The sequence below is a fragment of the Diadema antillarum genome, unplaced genomic scaffold (genome assembly GCF_040938485.1).
Source record: "Diadema antillarum isolate AM-2024a unplaced genomic scaffold, OU_Dant_1.0 scf00000131, whole genome shotgun sequence".
NCBI lineage: Eukaryota > Metazoa > Echinodermata > Echinoidea > Diadematoida > Diadematidae > Diadema > Diadema antillarum.
Genome location: NW_027271020.1, coordinates 1,654,284 through 1,675,241, shown reverse-complemented (window position 1 = coordinate 1,675,241; position 20,958 = coordinate 1,654,284). Strand labels below are relative to the sequence as shown.

The window sequence follows — 20,958 nt, the reverse complement described above, 5'->3', positions numbered from 1 at the left end:
TGTAAAGCTATCAATCAAAGTGGCAGCGAGACTCCATTGACATCGTATTCTTACTGTTGGACCAGACAATGGACTCCATTCTTCCATGGTTTCTATAGGTCTTTTTTCCCGCTTTCATGAAGCCACGGGGAGTAAAACAAAACAAAACAAAACAAAACAAAACAAAACAAAACAAAACAAAACATTGCAATAGCAATCTTTGTCAGACTCACAGTTTCAACAACCACACACAGCTCGGGGGTTGCAAAGTAGATGCGCACGCAAGCTCGGATGCCCTTTCTCCAATAATACCAACAATGACGTTACCAACATTGATCACTGTTAACTTTTTGAGAGATCATTTGAGGGTTACCTTTTGCACTATTATATTCTGACCTAACTACACTCATCCTGTATCTAAGAACTGGCTGTATACTTTAATGTGAACCTTGACTTTTAATTTGGGCAGGGGTAATTATTTCATCCTCCACTTCGAGAAAATTGGAGCGACTGATATAGAATTTATTTCCCTTCATTAAACTAAGAACAAGGATGTCTCCTTTGTTCTTGTTGATTGCCTGTTTCTTGTTCCACCAGCCGTTCCTCACTTCCTCAACCACGGAAAGCAACACGATGTGTAAGTATTCTTTGAAATTACTTTTTCCGAAAACGAATTTTCTCGTTGGTCCCTGATGCTGAGCCTTTTCAACTGTTCTTTTTTATTTGTTAAAATGCAAATAAAGTAAGACGATTAATCATGTTGAGGCTTCTCCCTAATTTGGCTCTAATTTTGTGGTGATTAAGACACTGCGTAATGTTAAATTATCGTTCTGACTAATTCGTATTAAACGATGATGATTTGTTGGATGTGCTCGTACACCTTTCGTACCTTGAATTCGGTACAGGAGATAGATCAAAAAGTGGTGAAAGTAAAAACAATTATTTCTTTCTTTACATACAACGATTGTTAATTGCAAAACACGTACGACTATGAATCGATGGGCATGAATATAGATACGTATTTTTTTTTTTTAATCCGATAAGAAATTTGACATTTGTAACCATTACTCGCAATTCCTCCTTTCAACTCCTTAATTGCCCCTACAGATTACACTCTCAACTGCTCGGGAAGACCACTGAGCCTCGACATACGGTGTGATGAAGCATGCATCACCAACAGTAGTTGGGTTATACAGGCACCTCCAGGACGCCGATTTCTCATTGAAATCCAGCCTATCAACAATATGTTGATGCTATTTGATATACAAGATATGATATCTGACAGAACATTTCAGACAATGATTAGGAATGACCTGTTGCCGACCTCTGTTTTATCCCTGTCTTATCAGATGAAACTGCGTATGTGGAAACATATATACATATTCACCGAATTTGAAGATGAACGTGAAGTGTTATGACGGTAAGTATTACTTATTGTCATGGAAATAATAATTATAAGTATTCATGCTCTTTCTAAATTACTTTAACTGAACAATACGCTGCACAATATATATATATATATATATATTTTTTTTTTTGAAATCTCATCTGATTTCACGAAATGGCTTATGCATTTGTTGACGCAGATTGCAGTAACTAGCAGAAAAGGGCGTCTTAAAGTGAAAATGTTACCAAATACAACACATGACAATTTTTGCAACGTTTCTCTGGCATAGATATGTTATTACCTCCACCAAGGGAGGAGGTTATGTTTTCGTGGTTAGAGCTCGTTTTTCCGAAGGGTCGTCAGTCCAAAGGTTCGTTTTTCCGAAGATTCGTTATTCCGAAGGTTCGTTATACCAAAATTTCGTTATTCCGAAGGGTTGTTAATCCGAAAATGTGATGAGGTTTGTTATTCCGAAGGTTCATTAATCCGAAAATGAAATAAGGTTCGTTATTCCGAAGGTTCGTTAATCCGAAAATGAAACAAAGCTCGTTGTTCCGAAAGCGATATACGGACCCTATATGACTTCGGATCAACGAACCTTCGGAATAACGAACCCTATTCATTTTCGGATTAACGAACCTTCGGAATAACGAACCCTCTTCATTTTCGGATTAACTAACCTTCGGAATAAAGAACCTTCGGAATAACGCCACAAATGTTCTGATTAATGAACCCTTTTTTCATTTTCGAATTAACGAACTTCTAGGTATAGGGAATTTGTGTGTTTCGGATTAACGAACCTTCGGAATAACGAACCTTCGGAATAACGAACAGCACCCGTTTTCATTACCGTTGGTTTATTGGTTTGTTTGTTTGTGCAAAATAACGTAGTCAGCGGATTTTGATGAAACTAACAGAAAAGGTCGAGAATGACACAAGTTACAGATGATTAGAGTTTGGGGGTGATCCGATAAGTTTAGAGGAATTTATGAAGGAATGTTTGATATTTTGGTAGATAGGGTCAATGAACTTGGAAGTTCAAGCTGCGCATTTTTTTCGGTTTTCATACGAGCACTAAAGTGCGTGCTCTAGTTTCTTCTAGAAACGAAAGATTTTGTACCCATTGCAATGAAAACAAAATTGGTGAGGAATTTCACTACCTTTTCCAGTGTAGCCTCTTCAACGAACAACGAAAGAAATCTTTCAAAAAATATAACTCGAAATACCCAGATACTTTGAAGATGGATCAATTATATAATTGTCAAAAGAGAACAGTTCTTAAAAAAAAAATCAACACACATCCTCAAGTCTCAATTCTTCTCAGATTATTTTTGGGTGGATACTACTTGTGTACTTGGCATAAAAATGTAACAAATATATTCAGAAAAAAATACACAGAATGTTCCATTTGTGTCACAGCATAAACAAAGAAATGATCAGTCAACAACCGAAGGTGTCTTGAATCTATTCATAAACAGTGGTAAAGGCCTCTGGAAAGGTTGGCAGCCTGCTTCCGTATACAAATGTTTCTGAGTTCCTTTTCTGCATCACAATTAATTTCTGACGAAAAGATACACGAGAAAATGATTAAAACACAACTCCCTTCTCTCTTCTATTCTCTTGTCTCAACTTTTCCTATTCGGTGTTCTCTAATTCCTCTCCCTTAATTTTCGCGTTGTCCTCGGTCAAATGACCTAGAACATATTTAAAGGGCTTTTTACACTTTAGCCCACTTTCTGTTTACACTCGTTTTTGCCAAAGTGGGCTAGCCCCACCGATAGTACGGTACTATCTGGCCCTGCAAAATAGCAGGGGTTAGCACCGCAATTGCCGTGCCAAGCAAGTGAGTGTAAACAGAACGAAAAAATAATCCTGGCCTAAGCGACGGAGACGAAGTCCGACCCTCACTGACCAATCAGAAACGAGGTAATCAAGTGCTGCCGGTGCGTGCGTGTACGTGTACAGTACACAGCGTAATTATGAATATTCATGTGGTTTGGAAAGTCCGGGGCTAAGAAATACGAGTGTAAAAAGGTCAGATTTCTCCTTAGCCCCGGACAAGAGATAGTACGGGACTAATTGGCGAGTGTAAAAAGCCGAAACAATTGGTACGGGACTAACGATAGTCCTGGGTCAGAGAAAGTCCGGGGTTAAGAAACACAAGTGTAAAAAGCCCTTAAGAGTCTGTCTGATATTTTTTTCCCCTTGGGTTGATAATAAAAAAGAACTATGATAAATCATAATGTCCAATGGCCTTTATCCAAGTCAAGGAAATTGCTCCTGCACCCGTACACTTAGGGATGTACCATGAAATATGTATGTAAGTACGTATTATTCACATGATGATATATTTCTTATGAGTTTTTCGTGTTAATTCTTTCCTATGATTTTTTTTTTGAATTTGTAATACTGATTTCTTTCGAACAAGTGGAGAAATAACACTGAAACGCTGAAACTGAAACCTAAGAATATTGGTGAAGCCACTTCTTACCACTGAATACGAACAAAGGATTGATTCTGCATTCCTTGAAGGGATTAAATAGTTTTGGTTGAGACCTAATTTCAGGTTTCTAATATTTTTTGGTGAGATAATGAGAAACCTCTTATGCAATTTGAAAGAGCATGCAATTCCATGAGGAATTCAACTTGTATTTGATGAAAATTGGTTTTGAAATGGCTGAGATATCCAAAACAGAGCGATTCTAGTAAAGCGTGGGACCCATATTTTGTTACGATCGCTTTGTTCTACTTTGAATGTTTCAGTCATTCAAATCCAGATTTTCCTCAAATAAACTTTGAATTCCTCTTAAAAAGGTATGCTCTGTACTATTTCATGTTTTCTTGGAATCTCGCAAAAACTTAAAAGCACAATTGTCATCTTCAGCAATACTGTACCATCCCTTTAATGTTCAAGCAGATTGGGATTCAGATTGACATTTCTTATAAATTCATTTTCCTAGGTTTAGAGAGGTGTTCACCAAAATTGGTAAACATGGTACTTTTTACCTTCTTTCTTTTTCATTTTTTTTTAAATTTTGATATCTTAGCTGTCATGGATAATCCATGTCTCAAGAATTTTGTTCTCTACTAGATAAATTATTCTAAGAACATCCTCAACTCAAGGAACCGAGAGTAACTTACCAGCACTGCAATTAGTTGGTTCCGCCATATAGGCCTATGTCAAAATTGTCTTCTTCACAGACCCATTGTTAACCTTTTTGTTACGCCATCTCCCTGGCATTCACATAGCCTTGTGTTATCTACTTGCCCATTCAAAATTGCATAAATTTTTGATGCTGCTTTTTGTGTTTGGAACAGAATTTTGATGAGTTTGACACTGTTCCAGTGACATGCATCATAGAATTATTTGGTTAAAAATAAATAAAAGTAAACCAAATTCAATGAAATGAAATCATACATGCACTCTTAAAGACACATATCCATTCATTTTCAAGAAATACCATCGGTAAAGTTGGTTGGCGGATCTTCTCCCATGGATGGCTTAGTGGTCCTGGCGTCAGACAAATATATTATGTGCTCTGGTCATGGATTTAACGTCAGAGCTGCTGATTTAGTCTGCAGAGAGCTCGGCTTCCCGGCCGTGAAAGATTTTCGGGCTCAACCTATTCCAAGTGCAGCAACATCAAACAGGATTCAATGGCGTGCATATTCCCAAGGTAACTGCAATATTTGGTTATGAGTATACATTGGGAGAATGCATGCAATGATGCTTCACTCAGTTTGATGAAATAAGATTTAAAAGAAAATCAGATACGAAGGCATCTTATACACACATCAATACCTTTGCACACTTAAGGATTAGAAATACTTAAGTCGAATTCTTCAGACAGATCTTGCAATGTCATTATTACATAATGTAAATTTGTTTTCTATACTTTTTAAACACACCCCGATTTGTCTGGTATTGAGCTAAATTCACAGAATACGACGAAACTTGTATTTACCACGAAGATAATGTTTAATAAGTTTATCAGTTACGTAAACGGTCCCTGAATGATTTCCGAAATGTCTATGCACAGGTTGTCAGAAGACAAGAGTACATGACTGCCTGTCGCAAGTAACTGAGTGTTCCTGGAACAAGGCCGTGAGACTGAGATGCCGAGGTGAGAGTATAAAACGTGAAAACTTGTGCAAGCGATATGTTTTGTATTCGTGATGTGGTATGATTTTTTTTAATGGGGTATCCGATATACATGTAGAAATATATATATATATATATATATATATATATATATATATGCCTATATGATATATATATATATATATATATATATGATATAATATATATATATATATATATATATATATATATATATATATATATATATTATATGCATCGAACACGTTACCATACTATTCATCTGTTAAATCCGAAGATGAAAAAGTACGGTAAGTTGTTGAAATTAAGAAATTAATAAAGTTTAAAAAAAGAAATTTACATCATATCAGATGTACGAAGACTTTTATAGAGTTTATGAAATACGTCATGTGTTGTTTTGAAATGACAAACAATGTGCGTTTGTGCCTATAACCTTCTGTCTTTTGAATGTCTGTAAACTGCACTTTTGTCATCAAAGGCAAATGTCGAAGGGTTGATCAATAACTATTTCACTCCCTCTCACTCTTTATACTGTGTACACGCAGAACCTGGATTTCTTGGGTGCTACCGGGGCGATCGTCACTATTTCGAGGCTTTTAGATTTTCCGGATTTAACGTTAATTCGGACATAGAGTGTGTGTCAACCTGTAGAGTGAAACCGGGAAATCATGACATTGCTATTGTCAATGAATGGAACTGCATGTGTTATCAATCAGAAGATTACGCCAATTTCATTGGAACAGTAAACCATACTCATCACTGGACACCTCAAACCAAGGCACATTCCAACCAGCAAGTCTATTGTTTGTTTAACCGTGAGTATCAAAACAATATGACCCAATGGCAGTAAGAAGCTTTTCATATTCTCAATAATTATTCTCTCTATAATCATAGCATCATTTTTTAATCCTGTCGATAACATGTCGGTACTATGATTATTGGCACATGTTTCTGATTCTGGGATGGTTATAACACGTCATTCACTACTACTTTGACATACATTATAAATGCATTCAGTATACGCTGCTATTGCTCTCAAGCCGCAGTCACCTAGACATGCAGGATCACACCGGATCTGATCCGGGGTGATCCGGGGAAAGATCCGTGTTGACGCCTTGGGCATCCTTGGCCATCCGGGAGGGCAACACGGCAACTTTTTGAGGTCAAAAGACATCCGGCGTCATCCCGCGACTGCTTTGTTGGCATAGCGAGCCGGGATGGTCCGTGTGGCCGCCGCGTAGCTGCCGTGTAGATGCCGTGCTGGTCACGCCTTATTCGTGTAGCTGCCGTGATCATACCGTGTGTGCATTCATCTACGCTCGTCGACGCTCTATCCAAGGCGAAACTATCGCGGAACTCCCGGATCATCGTGTAGATCCTAGATGATCCGTGTTTATATGTGACTGGGACTTATACCGGTGATATGAAGAGGATGCTATAACAATTGATATAAAACATGGCTGTTTTTTGAATGCTTATAAATTTTCTCTGTTTACTAAAAGGCACGATGAAAGAGGGTCTTTATTACGTAGGGTTTGAGACAATTTGTGTGTTTGCTAGTTCACGAGAATCCCATACTTTTTTTTAACGCATAATGCCTTCGGGACTTGTGATCACACGGGTCATGGGTCAAATGTTCCCTGAAAAGGTACCATCGTACCATTTTTAAATTATTAGAAGAAGTAAAGTGAACCGCTGAGCCATTTCCGTCGCCAATAGTGGCGACTGCAGAACTGAATTCTAGTTTGACCACAAACTATCACAATTTTTTCTTTGCATCGTTTCACTTTGTTTCTCTTTGTTCTTTTTTATATTTGGTGATCAAGACTTCTCCCCTTTGTTTTATCTAAAGTTTCTGTCGGGTTTTGCGAGCATCCCGGCGCTGTGTCTGATGGGTTTTGGGACTCTAATATCACAAGCTTTGGATCCAAGATGACTCTTACCTGTGGCGAAGGGTTCATACTAAGTGGCAGCCCGACACTGCAGTGTGGACGACCGGGATGGTCGACTTACTTCCCGGTTTGGAACACGTCAGTCCCGTTTTGTCGCGTGGTCGAAAATTCAACAAACGGTCTGTCAGAAAATTCAGCTTACATGATGTCATAATGTAACCGCACACAACCCCCTTTCTTAAGTTTATAATTGAAAGTAAGCAGTTGTTCATCGTGATATATGCGAAGATGATAATATCGCGCCGACTTAAATTGTGATTCTGCTGACAGCAGACACCCCTAGCCCAACCTTGCCCTCCCCCCAAGAATGGATGATGTTTCTTCGAACTTTAAGAATAGAGCCGAAGAAGAAAATTGTCTTGCCCAAACATTGACTACTGCCAAACTACTTCAATAATTGATGAGATAACACGCACAATCTTAGTGAATTGAAATTATGAATATTTCTTAACCCTTTTAGCAACGAAAGATTCCGTACATAATTGTTTATTAATTCCTGGAAGGTACAGCAATATTGCTCTCATCGCAACAACTTTCTAAATTATGCAAAATAGATCACTGTGTCTTTTTTTCTATTATTATTTATGTTTATTGTAAGACTTTACTAAGATTCTTAGACTTGTGCTCATAGTAATAACTCTGACATAATACATACTATCGTTGACATTTTGGCCTCTTTCAAGTGACATAATTCTATATTCTATATAAAAAAAACAATAGAAATAGAAAAGAACAAAACCATTTAAAAAAGTGGACGGGTGGTTTCAGGAGTAATCTGACGGGCAGTTTCGGGCGGTTAAGGTACTAATGGGTTAACATGATAGGCTTGTGGCTATAATTTCGTTACACACCGTTGTACGTTGTACACGTTGTACGATATATGGGCCTCAAATGAGCTGGTGTCGCTTCACATTATGTCGCAAGTTGTGATCCTTTTATAACGTAATAAGCCATTGATGATCGAGAGCTTTACTATCTTTTATGTTTATATAATCAAATTATCATAAATCTTCTTTGTACCATTCCTCCTTCCCTTTACTGCGAAGTGCCAAAAAAAAGTGAATGTCAAATATGCAGCTTTCATCCATGTTGAAACTCCTATACAAGAAAGATGCATTTTTTATCCAAGTGAGGGAACAAGTCAAACTATGCGATTGATAATGGTGCTTCAAAATGTAACTTTGTCAGAGATACTATTTTCTCAACCTCTTGTTGCGCGAGTCCCATCGGTAAACGTCTGTGATTGTGTTGTCACAGATGATGAGGGGCACGATCCAGAAATCAGCACAACACCATCACAAATTATAGACGGCAATTTAAGTGAGTATTGGAAAATGCACACTTAGTATATTATGTGAATAAAATGTTCATGTTGTATGTGTGCATGTGTAAGTTTCCTTAAAAAAATGTTAAAACGTCTTCATGAGCCCATCTCTCAATGATTTGAAAAAGCAGTCACAATTCAATATGCTTTGCTATATACACTCTACATTAAGCTTTAGTTTAATCTATCTTCTAGCAAGTGCAGATATTGCTAACACACGCAAATATCAGATAGGCATGATATGCATGTAAATTAGAAAGGGTTGTGTATGTTGAACAATTTATTTTACATGTCTTTCGTTTGTGTATCTTCCACTTAACTTACCTGCTGCCGTTTTCTTCTCGTGAATAGGCGAATGGCAGTCCACTGAAGAACTGACGACATTGCACCAAACACATATCATGACTACTTCTGGTGAGCCTCGTGTATTAACTGTGAAATCAATGAGTCTAGACTGCTGTACTGGATTAGAACCATCACTGGCTCATTAGGCACGAGCTCAGTAGATATTATGTTTGTATGACTCTCGGGTATGACGCCTACCTGGTTAGAAGAAGGTCGTGGATTGGAATTCCACAGGAACACATAATTATGTCCATGATTGTTATCATGAATATAAGTCAGACATTGAATAATTGGTGTTTATTTACGTTGCTGAAAGGCAATTTGTCAAGTGAATAATTTCTTTTCTTTTTCCGTCTTCAAGTTTCCTTAAAAAAAATTAAATTGTCATTGAAATCTATTGCGTTGATGGTGACATAAATTCTTGTTCTTTGTTATGTTTCCTTCCCTTGCTTTGCTTACCTGTGAGCTAACGTCAATCACATACATGTACAACTCTTTATGCTGCAGTTGATATTCGTTACCCTATTAAAAGTGTTGGGATGAAGATGTCACGTGTCCCATGATGAAAAATATGGAATTCGTCTAGCTCTGGTAAAACAACATCACTCGTATTTTTTCTTTCGTGCTACTTTGACAGAAAAAGTGTGACAGAGATTGCTTATAAGTTTACATATATTACCATTGTATATAATTCTTTATAACTATGATATAGGCCCTATGTGTATAATAGCCGAATATACAGTACATATATATGGGTCAGAATTTTGAACGATGTACAATTGAGCCAAAACAAGGCAAAATTTAAAAAGTAGGAAATTCTCCAAATCATTCATCTTACCTGAAAGGGTATAACTCAAGCTTTAATATGAACCCAATTATACTATGATTTTCCCAGAGGAACAAGTTTTTATTCACCGCTGAAGTTTACCATGTCCAGAGCAGCGAACGTCCGTGAGGAATAGTACTGCACATACATTTGAATACCATTTAACATAGTTTTCAAAGATCTGATTCAGTTCAAAATCCTCACGAAATATCTTAAGGGACATGTGTACGTGATTGCAGAATATTAAGCTTGTACTCCTAACCTGTACGTAATGGTAGACAACTGATGATTTAACTAAATTCGTCATTTCTGTGGAAATATTGCTCTTCCGCTAAACACTTTCTTAACTTTACGCGCATTTTACAGAAACTCAATATTTTCACCTCTTATTTCACTATCCCATACTTTAATCCTCACTCCCAAATAATAATATACCTTTTTAAGATGTTTCTCATCTGGGCAGTCTCTATAACCGAACAAACATAGCATAGTTTTCATCACGGAGGTTCGCGTGTAGCTCACGGACGTTCGGAACAAACAAGATATTGAACAATGCAGCTCTCTTGAGTTGGAAACGCATTCTATTCACAACAGACAGCAATTTCATGTCGAGAACAAACTCCTCTGCAAAATCCTGCGTAGATATTACCAATTCTCAATTATATAAGCTTGTTTATCTTCTCATACTGAGGAATCAAAGAAAACAATTTTTCCATCTCTCGTAAATGAACGTACAAACGTACGTGTAATCTCAGTGACGTAGTCCATCCTTGAGAACGAATATATTTATCAAAATTTCGTTATCATGAAGTAAATATTCAGGTCCTAAACTTGTTATATAAAGTCTACAATGCAAAATTTGCTTTTTATATAACGAACATGGTCACAGCTAAAATTATGACAAAGAATTAATATAGAAAAACAACAGAAATGTGCTCCGTTATAGAAATACGAAGTTTAGCTGGGGAGGGCAAACGAATACGTTAGAAAGAAATCCCTCTGTGTTTGCTCCTTGTGTTACACACTGTTACCGAGGAGAATTGTGTTATTACATTAGTCAGAAATGATAATAGCTTCGATACTGCGAAGTTTCGTCATAACAAGACACAAAAAGTCCATACAACTTGGATGGATGTTTGTGACTTCGATATTATACAATAAAACCTTTTGTAGCGCGTCATTTCGGAGGCTCGTTATTCATACAGTTTGTCAATACGAAAATTGATAGAGTTCGTATAATTATGAAGCTTTTTTATTCGGTAAATGATAGGAATCTCCGAAGGTTAACCGAAAGGCTTATTAATTGGAACATGAAAAGTTATGTTCGCTTATCCAAATGTGGAGAAACAAGTTAGCAACTAAAATCCTCCTATTTCAAAACCTCATAATAACCGTTTTCACCTAAACGAATATCAGGCCCATTCCACTTTTAGAAGAACGGACCTAAAAATAATTATCCTTGATATCTAATTTTCGAAGAACATTTCTAATAATAAACCTCCTGAATTAACTACAATTTTTTTTCCATTTTGGAATAACAAACCTTTGGACATCGGAGTAACGAATCTTTGGAAGAGCGAACGTATCAAAGTGCAACCTTAAACCTATTCTTAATCATTACTTTTTTAACATGTGTTTTCAAAGTAAGCACAAAAGCACAAACAAATTGACGATCTCTCTGTCTTTTAAATGTAAAATGAAAAAAAATCTTGGAAAAAATTACAAATGAATATTGCTTTTCATTGATGAGTATAAAACAACACCATGTGATGATAAGCGGAGGATTTGTGTGTTTTCATCAGACAATAATTGTATACTGCATGATTTCTGTTCGCTTGTGACGGCATTTCGATGAATAAAAAAACATAAACAAACAAACAAAAACTTCTCCAGAGAAATTTGGTATAACGGGAGTGCACTGGCAATTCTTTTCTCTGTGTGTTGGAGCTCGATCCCTTCTCTGTTTCTCAGTCATTTTCATTCAACTGCTTCCACGTCCTTTTGAAACTTTTCCGTTTCTTATTCAACACATGCTCATTACAGACTTCTTCCGTCATTATCCTGAATGTGATTGCGTAGCACTTTTCGGATTTGTTTTGGTTTGTTTTGTTTTGTTTTTGTTTTCTGTTTGGTCGCAGCATGTTCAGGTTATTAAGGGAATGAGAGAAAAATCGTCATGAAGAGAAAAATAAGAATGAATTAAGGCATTTAATATCATGACAATTACAACGAACGTCCGTTATGTAGACCAAAAATGGATGTGTTCTGTTTGAGACGACAGCTACCATACTCAAAAGACAAACACTTAGAGCACCTGTCACTAAAAAGTGGCACTGATCCTCTTTCTCCTACTATGTAATCCACTGACTTATTCAACCAACGAACATCCGTGAAAAAACGTTTTCCGTTTGTTATTACAGGTAAATTGAGTGCTGAACGTTATTCACTTTCGGGTATGAGCGGCTCGGTGATTTGGTAATATTTTCAACTAACATTAATCTTATGTGCAGTGATATATTTGTAATTGTCAGAAATTTCCTTTCTCGGACAGAACGTCCGTCAGCAAAACTTCCAGAACCTGTAACAGTACAAATTGTCTCCAAAACCTCATTAGAAAGAAATTTAAACGCACAGAAATTACAGATTACGCAAAATTCAATTTTCCTATAACTTTGTTTTAAGTGTTTAGCTGTTTTTTGCGTAATTAGAGGGAAAACAAGCGTAAAATTGTGGGTAGATTTTCAATTGTTTGTTCATCATGATCACATAACGCCTTAAAAATTCTGAAACTACTGCTCTAAACTCATTTTCTACATTGTAAAACTTTATTTGTCGCTATTCGAGCCAAAAAGTTTTAAAGAATACAGGACACTTTCGGGACAAGTTATCCCTATCGGAGGGATTGCATACGTCACGGACGTTCTCTGGAATCATCACGGACGTTCGTTCTAATACTAGGGTCATGTTCCAGGACGGATAACTAATCGGCAGAGAGTACCTAGCCTTCCTAACTCTTTCAAAAATTTGAAAAGGTATTGCCAATGCAAATTGTAAGAAATTTGACATCCTTACAACATATGTATTGCTTAGAGGGGGATCAGGAGGTGAATTTTCAGAGAAAATATTAATTATTTGCTTGGTTTTTGGTGAATTGCATGGTCCAAAAACTGCGGACGAACCTCAGTCCGCTCCAGAAATGACATGCAGCTCCTCGGCTAGAGAGCCAAAGGTAAAAATGCACCTTCGCCATCAAAGCAAGATGGTGTCCCACTCGAAAACGTTTTAATCATCACGGACGTTCTTTTTTTCTTGGAGGTTCGTCTAAAAATATAATTTCGGTTCCTATTTGACAAAGGATGGACAGAAACTCAAAACAAACATATCATCGTGTTGCTAGATCTTAGTTGATTACGACTCAGAACAATATCGCCAATAACGTTTCATGGGCTACGATCTTTATTAGAAAATAGCGGAAGCACGTCCGTGACGAAGACTGAGTATAATTTTGCATAAAAGAATATTACGTCCCATGTACAGCCAGCAGACGTAAAATTTTTGCAGGATATGTTCATTAGGTGGAACACCAAATTTTCGTATACGTTACAGTTGGGACAACAAAGTAGAATTTGCAGCAACGATAGAAATAAAAGCATCACGGACGTTCGTCTGTTTAGGACTTTGATATTTTAATTGTTCTCTGTAATTTTATACGTGCTCATAAAGTTCTTATAGTTTTGTGGTACATACCCATGATATGTCAGATCCAGAACATGGTCAGATATTAGATGCCACGTACCATTAAAAATGCACATCATCAGTTTGAAAAACAAAAATTATTGTAAAAATAGCGTTTTTACCGTATTTTTACGCTTTAAGTCCTTGTGAAATGAAAAATATCAGGCAAAAGTCAACCAAACCATATATTTCCTGAAAGGAAATTTACCAATCTTTGAGATGACATGAAAAAATCTGGTTGCTTAGATCATCCTGGCGTGTTCTAAGGGAAAGAATGTCATACGGTACGAAAATTGGCAATTGTACATCGTTCAAAATTCTCACCCATATATATATATATATATATATATATATATAGGCCAATATACAGTAGGTCCTATAAAGAATATTTCATTTTCTTCTGTATATGATTCAGGTTTAATTTCTTGCATTATATTTTAGTGTCTGGTCATCCTCGAAAAAAAAGTACAGTAGGCATCTACACCCTGGGAACCTTTCTCTTAGTCGTTCTCATATTGCTTGTCATCCTTTTCGTGGCTTGGAGTACACAGTACAAGAAAAGGTAAGATTATGTAAAATCTCGGAATCTCTTATGTCAGTGTGTGAAAGGGAGGGAATGGAACAAGATGAAGAAATAAGCTCTTCATTGCATCCACCAATATGTTTCTTTTCGCAACATTCTATCATAGAGTTCTTTCTTACGACTTAAAGATGTATTTATAAGTTAACAGAATTCTAGTGTTTCAATGTATTGTTATATAAATGAATATAATGTTAAATGGCTTCATCTGAAATAGCGATTAACTATTTAATGAATCATACACCCGTAAAGTTTAGCCCAAACAAGTTTCTTAAGAAATAATCGATTTAATTAATGGTTTCTATTTTTCACCCTATTTTGGAAATTTAAATCGTGATAAGTTCATTAAAGTTTGTCGATTTGTTTTCATTGTTTGATTAACAGACGAACACTCTCACAAGCTTCGAACCAGCAATTGCAAATGCGTCCTGTAGACACTTTCAATCAATCTCCGAGCTCTGGTGATCATGTTGAATTGGATACAGCCGGTACAGTCTCTGGAGCAGAGGGTGATCCTTTCGAAAACCGACCTGGCAACACATTCAGAGACGTCACGACTCATGAAGAGGACTCTTGTCACATCTACCAGGATGCTGCGGAGGCATACAAGGGGGCTTCCCAACCCTCATGTGGAGAGCAAATCTCCCCTGATGCGTTTTCTTCCCAGATTAACATGGATAACACCGTCAGCACTTCTCTGGCCTCAGTGAACATTCCGAATATTCGTCACTACAGTGGCATAGAGGGAATATCACCATATCAAATGGAAGACGGCTATGAGGACTGTACCTACCAAGATGTAGACTTTGATAGAAACAATGGGGTAAAAGAAAGTGCCTCTGGAATCCCTGGTCGAGCGCGCCTGTTTGATGACACATGTTACAATGCACTGAACTTCGCCAATAGATCTGACAGTGTCTTTAGTAAATCGCAAGATCCCAGAATAGCCTCTGTCTCTAATGCGAAAAGGGAGCCAGAAAACGAATCTGCAGAGTCTTGCAAATCTGGCGATTTTGCCAAATCCAAAAATGTCTATAATGACTGTGACTACGATCACATCAATCATGCCTTCCACGACGACAGAGCAGAAGTTCACGACCCAACGCACCCATCTCTCTGTCCGACTTCTCAGCCTGATTTTCACTCTTACAGAAAAGAAAATATTTCCTGTTCCAATATAGCTTCCCGAACAACCGCTCCTTCTGAAGACGTTTATTACTTTCAGCTAGATCCCGGGGTACCTAAGGACATTGAAACCAGCAACAGGCCATTCCATCCTGACGTTTTCGACTCAAGTGAATACAGTTTGCTGAATTCTAAGAAAGATTCTATCGATATCCGTCTTCCTGATAAGAGAGAATCTGATAACTTCACTGTGCGCCACGACACCGAGTCCCCGATTAGAGAAGAACTGTACGCAAGGGTGAATAAAACAAGGGGAACAGCTTTGTCACCGAAACCTTCAATTTGCGAAGAGTTGTATGCAAAGGTTGACAAAACTAAAAAATGGAATGTTGAGGCTAAACAATTTCCTGAAGATTTGCACGCTAATGAAACGAAAGGACCATCTCTCTCAGATGACCCGGTGATAGGCGAAGAGTTATATGCAAATGTGGACAAAACACGTGACTCGTGCACTGCAGACACAAAACCAGCATTCAGTGAGGAAGTGTACATGAATTTCACAGACATATAGGCACGATAATCTCAATAATCAAACCAAAAACAATGATTTTTCTTTTTTTTTTACAGAATCATCTATCCCATATGTTAGGAACGTTTGTGGACTTAGTTGTCACTAGAACGTCATGTAATGTTTCTCTTAACAGTCTTAATCGCTGTTACTTTAATACTTAGTTGGAATTTCTTACAAAGCTATATGGCCGTAGATGTATCACATATCGTACCAGGCATCAAACATTAAAGTAACGAAAGCACAGGCCTCTCAATCAATTTTATTTAATGCAATGGATCAAAATTAATCCGTGTTATTTGTCATGTTTGTGTAGGTCCCCGTGTGTTTTCAGTGAAGAGTAGACTCACAGATGCAGTCAGCCCAAGCCTAAGTTCATGGTGACTTGAAGTCACTTATGGCAAGTGAAAAAGGAGCCAACAATATGAAGATGTAGTGTTTATTCGTTATTGATTGTTATATTTTTTTTAACAATATTTCACTGAATACATCAGTATCCACTCACACGTAAGCCGAGTAAGTCTTAAACGTTAATATATCAAATGTACATAAGTGTCGCCTATTTACCGAAAACATGGTGTTGAGGAAACAAAGGTTGAATATTGTTCTGACACGAAAGTTGAATAATAAAGTTGACCAACGTGATAAAATGGTTACAATCGTCAAATTAGTAAAATAATAAGTACAGTGATTGCGTTTCGAATATGAAAATAGCAGTCTTAGCGAAATTCGCGAAGTTTTCGAATTGACAATATTGCGGGGAAAACAACAGCATCACGATCACGACGATTAGATAGATACTGGGCGTGTCCTCATGGATTTAATGACAATGCCTATGAAATCATATATAAACTTTGAATCGTAATCTTCTGTACATACTTTTCACAGGCACCATGCAGTCCTGTCAACATGGCGATGATAACGTTATTTATGTGCTTTGATCTAGAAGACAGTATAAAGGGTAATTTTTGAAGAGAGTTCACAGAAGTGATTAAACACACCATAGTTATTTTATCTACACATGGTTTGAAATGAAAATATCTTTTCGTAATTCAGAGCAAAAGTTCTAATGCCTACGATACAAGATGGTTAACTGATATGTGTTATAATAAAACAGGTTATGAGGTCACATTTAATAACCTTCACGGTAATTTTTGAATAACTGGTTTAACATTTGACATGTCAACATGATGTATTTGTGCAATTTGTGATTAGGGATATCCTAGGAAAATGATTTCGTCGATCCTTTTATATTTTGAATTGAAAATATATTGTGCTTACTTGAACATATCTTCAAAGTATCGACACATTGAGCGAATTCAAGGCAAATGTGGTAATAATTGATTTCAACCTAAGCAGGAAAAAGTCGTCAGCTTTAAAGGTGTTAACCTAAATGACTGTATGTAATTTTTATATATTGAACTTAGGTGTAACTATCAGTCACACGATAAAATGCCAGAAAGCTAGAGTTAACAACGATAGCTCAAAATAACAGTCAAACATGGTAAAACACGCAAACTGTTTGAAGTTCAAGATGATATTTTCTTTCTTGATCACATGTGATGTAATTTACATGATTTCCTGATAAAGTGTAAATCATTAAAAATCACGAAAACTACAAGAAAGTGACCCAGTAATGTATATATGTAAATATATATATGTATATATATGTATGCATATATATATATATATATATATACATGTATATATATATATATATATTATGCATATATATATATATATACATGTATACATATATATATATATATATATATATATATGCCTGTGTGTGTGTGTTTGTGTGTGTGACTGTCAAGAAGGCCTTCTGTATACATCATTGTATTGTTATCATTGCGATCATGAAAGGATCATTCTCACACCTCTTACATTATATGGCATGAGGAAAGCAGAAGTATTTTCCCATCTGTTTCACATTCTAAAGAGGACTGCCTTTTTTTATTGCAAACCCGACAAAATGTAAGATATGCAAAAAAAACCAAAACATATCCTCAACTAGCGACGCTTGATCAGTATGAGATGTTTGGCGTCATCAGACTTTAAAGGCTTATTTTACGAGCGAATCTTTGAGTTCGTTCTGTTAGGCTAGTAAATCTCTGTAAGGCTGCCCCCTCACACATACACACATACGATTTTCCTAGTCATCCGGTAAATCTTGTTCCATTTTTTGTCCAAAACTATCCAGGTAAATTACCACCTCATGCTCCACTTAATTTTGGAACTGACCTCAGACGTCAAATCAAATAAACAAAATTGTTGCACTCTTATTGCATTTGGACATAGTTGAAGTCATGGAATGCCAGTAAACACCTCACATGGTTTCAAGTTAAAGTGAAACACGTTCTAGTGGCAACATAGAAGGAGGATAAGGTAATGATGTAATCGCCTCACAAATCTCAGTTTGATATTCTTGCAACTTGTTGATTCTTTACGAACTATAACCACCTCTATTACACGACATAGGCATCTGCTAGATTCTTTAAAAATCCACGGTACCATAATGGCAAGCATGCAGCTAACTCCGAATTCAGTCTTTTTTTTTCTTTAAAGAGAAAGAGAGAGAAAAATAAGAAATTTACGATACGTGGAAGCGATGACTTTTTTATCTATACAATGATTTGAAATCTGCGAAAAGCGTGAACAGTTCATGATCAATCAACTGGAATTTCAATTTTTCATGCCTTGTCGAATTTCAATAGAACTTCGATCTTTCATACTACTGTAGTCATTCGTCAACTTGTGAACATGAAGTAATGATTCACCTTATACGCTCAAAGTAGTCTGTGAGGCAATACCTTCCTCTACATCTTATATGCTGGTATTGTTGATCATTTCCTTTTGTTCTTCCTTTTCATCATTACCCTTTCTATTTCATTTTTCTATTTTGAATACCGTGATACCTTTTTAAACAATGTAAATATATATATTAAAAAAATCATTATGCTTCCATTTACACGTATTCATGAGGCAAGACAATTTGCAGAAACATTGTCAAGAACAATAAGTATAATAAACTTTATAATACATAATTTAGAGTTTTTGGAGAAGAAATTGACAAGGTGTTAAATAAATCAATTGGTAATGGAGCGAAAGAAAGATGTAAGAAAGGTAGGAAGAGAAGTTAGTGAGAGAGAAGAAAGAGAGGTTAAAGAGAATGACTTATTAAAAGGTATAAAAGTGAAATAAATAGAATGAGATAAAGTTGTATTATCATGATAGAAATGTATGTTTTGAAATCAAATACTGTATATTCTAATTTGTTTGTGTATAAATGTTTTTTTTTTTTGGTCAATTTGTTTCTGATTATGTAACTGTAATTGTTGAGTGTGTTGAGAGCTCCGGGTAGCAAATTTGTTTCCCCGCAAGCCAACCCGCAAAGCTTTCCCAGATGACAAGGCCTTGAGCATACTCAAAACTTGTTCCAATTGAGTCGTTGGGGTTCGCTCGCAGAGGTACACGCAGAACACCAGTAGGAGACCCTTACCGGCAGCACCTCGCAGGCAGCCCCAACGCAGGTACTTCGGAGAACCCGTAAGTTGCTCGTAACAGGAAACGGATCGGTTTTAAAGCTCTCACTCAGGTCACACAGAATACACACCAGTAGAAGGTAAGTAACACGCGCCTAGCAGGTAAGACACATGTGCGAAACTCGCAAACATTCTTGTCCATCAGCGGAAAATTCTTCTGCGCGCTGGAAAATCCCTCCTCGCAACAAGTCCGCGTAGCTTGCACGGAAAGGTGTGACACGGCCTTGAGGTTTACTTCGTTTGCGTATTTGATGACTGCAAAGAGTCAGTGTAGGTATAGCAACATGCAAATCACACTTGCCCAGAGTCTTCATCAGTACGCGAAAATCTCATAAAATCAGCTCTATTGTGTAGATGTACGAAACCCTGTACAAGGGCCGGGATTCGGCCATCCACGGCCTCATTAAAGGCTGTCAAGGATTAAATCAATCATACCATTTAGCTGTCATTCTCAAAACTGAAACTAACGAAATTGTACAATGTAAAATACACAATTAAAATGTCCTCGACTATTGAAGACCACACGCGAGATTGTAATTTAATAGATCGAACCTATACATAACAGAAGTGTTTTGGAGCAATTATACTTGACAATGCTTATGAAAGTTGTCTAAACTCGTGAATGACGAGCATAATCATTAATTTTCTGACGTATTTTCAGTGGTATAAAAGGGTATCAAAGGAAGTCTGAATTCGAAAACGTAAATATGACAAAAAGAAATAATGAAATAAACAAAAATACAAGACAAGAATCACAGGAATGCATCGTGCCATCATATTACTTCTCGGCGTGTCATGAAGCGAAGAATCACACCATATTCACAAGATGAATAATGATTAAGGAGAAGTATTAAGCAAAGGAACTTGAAAAACGATGGAATTGCAAAATACTACGGTTTGAAGAAACGATGATTTTGGCTGCAAAATCATAATCGTACGATTGACAGTGTCATCACTTTTTCGTACAGGGGGCTGTGTGGTGGACTTGGGTCGTTCTTTGATTCATATGGACTTGGGTCGTTCTTTGATTCATATACATGATATTCTGCTATAGAGATGGGAGAAGGATGAGAGAGGGCGCTATTATATGAATGTAAGAATGACCCAAGTCCTTCATTCTTACATTAATATAATATTTAACTCATTCATTTCAGGCGCTTCCGGGGGTAATGAGGATTTATCATTTACACACAAGATGAGTCCATGCATAAGCTACAATTTCCCATGTCAAACTAAATTTGGCCAAAAATTGGACTTGGGTCGTTCTTATATTCATATACTCATATATATATAGATTGTATACATGTACAAAATGAAGGAAACGAAAAAAAAGTGAAGTTAACCCTTTACATTAATCCCTTAAAAATTCAGCAGACAACTTTCACAGTGGAAAGGCAATAGATGATGATGATGATGATGATGATGATGATGATGAAAACAGCATTTGTATGGCGCCATTTATCTGTAGAAAC

The 20,958-nt window shown here is 36.7% G+C and overlaps 1 protein-coding gene across 1 annotated transcript; it reads left to right on the top strand.

The window, feature by feature from the left end:
• The first annotated feature begins 8,343 nt into the window (after positions 1-8,343).
• LOC139720623 (uncharacterized) lies at positions 8,344-16,760 on the top strand. Its single transcript, XM_071631979.1, has 4 exons — positions 8,344-8,758; positions 9,114-9,176; positions 14,110-14,230; positions 14,633-16,760. The coding sequence occupies exons 1-4, from the start codon at positions 8,587-8,589 to the stop codon at positions 15,942-15,944; spliced, it is 1,668 nt and encodes a 555-aa protein (XP_071488080.1). The 5' UTR covers positions 8,344-8,586; the 3' UTR covers positions 15,945-16,760.
• Positions 16,761-20,958: the final 4,198 nt, after the last annotated feature.

What these genes read in the sequence shown, in the direction of transcription:
- LOC139720623 (XM_071631979.1), top strand. Translation starts at nt 8,587, where the DNA reads ATGCGATTGATAATGGTGCTTCAAAATGTAACTTTGTCAGAGATACTA. An exon ending in AATTATAGACGGCAATTTAA is followed by an intron (nt 8,759 to 9,113) that starts GTGAGTATTGGA and finishes TCTCGTGAATAG; the next exon opens with GCGAATGGCAGTCCACTGAA. An exon ending in AGTACACAGTACAAGAAAAG is followed by an intron (nt 14,231 to 14,632) that starts GTAAGATTATGT and finishes TTTGATTAACAG; the next exon opens with ACGAACACTCTCACAAGCTT.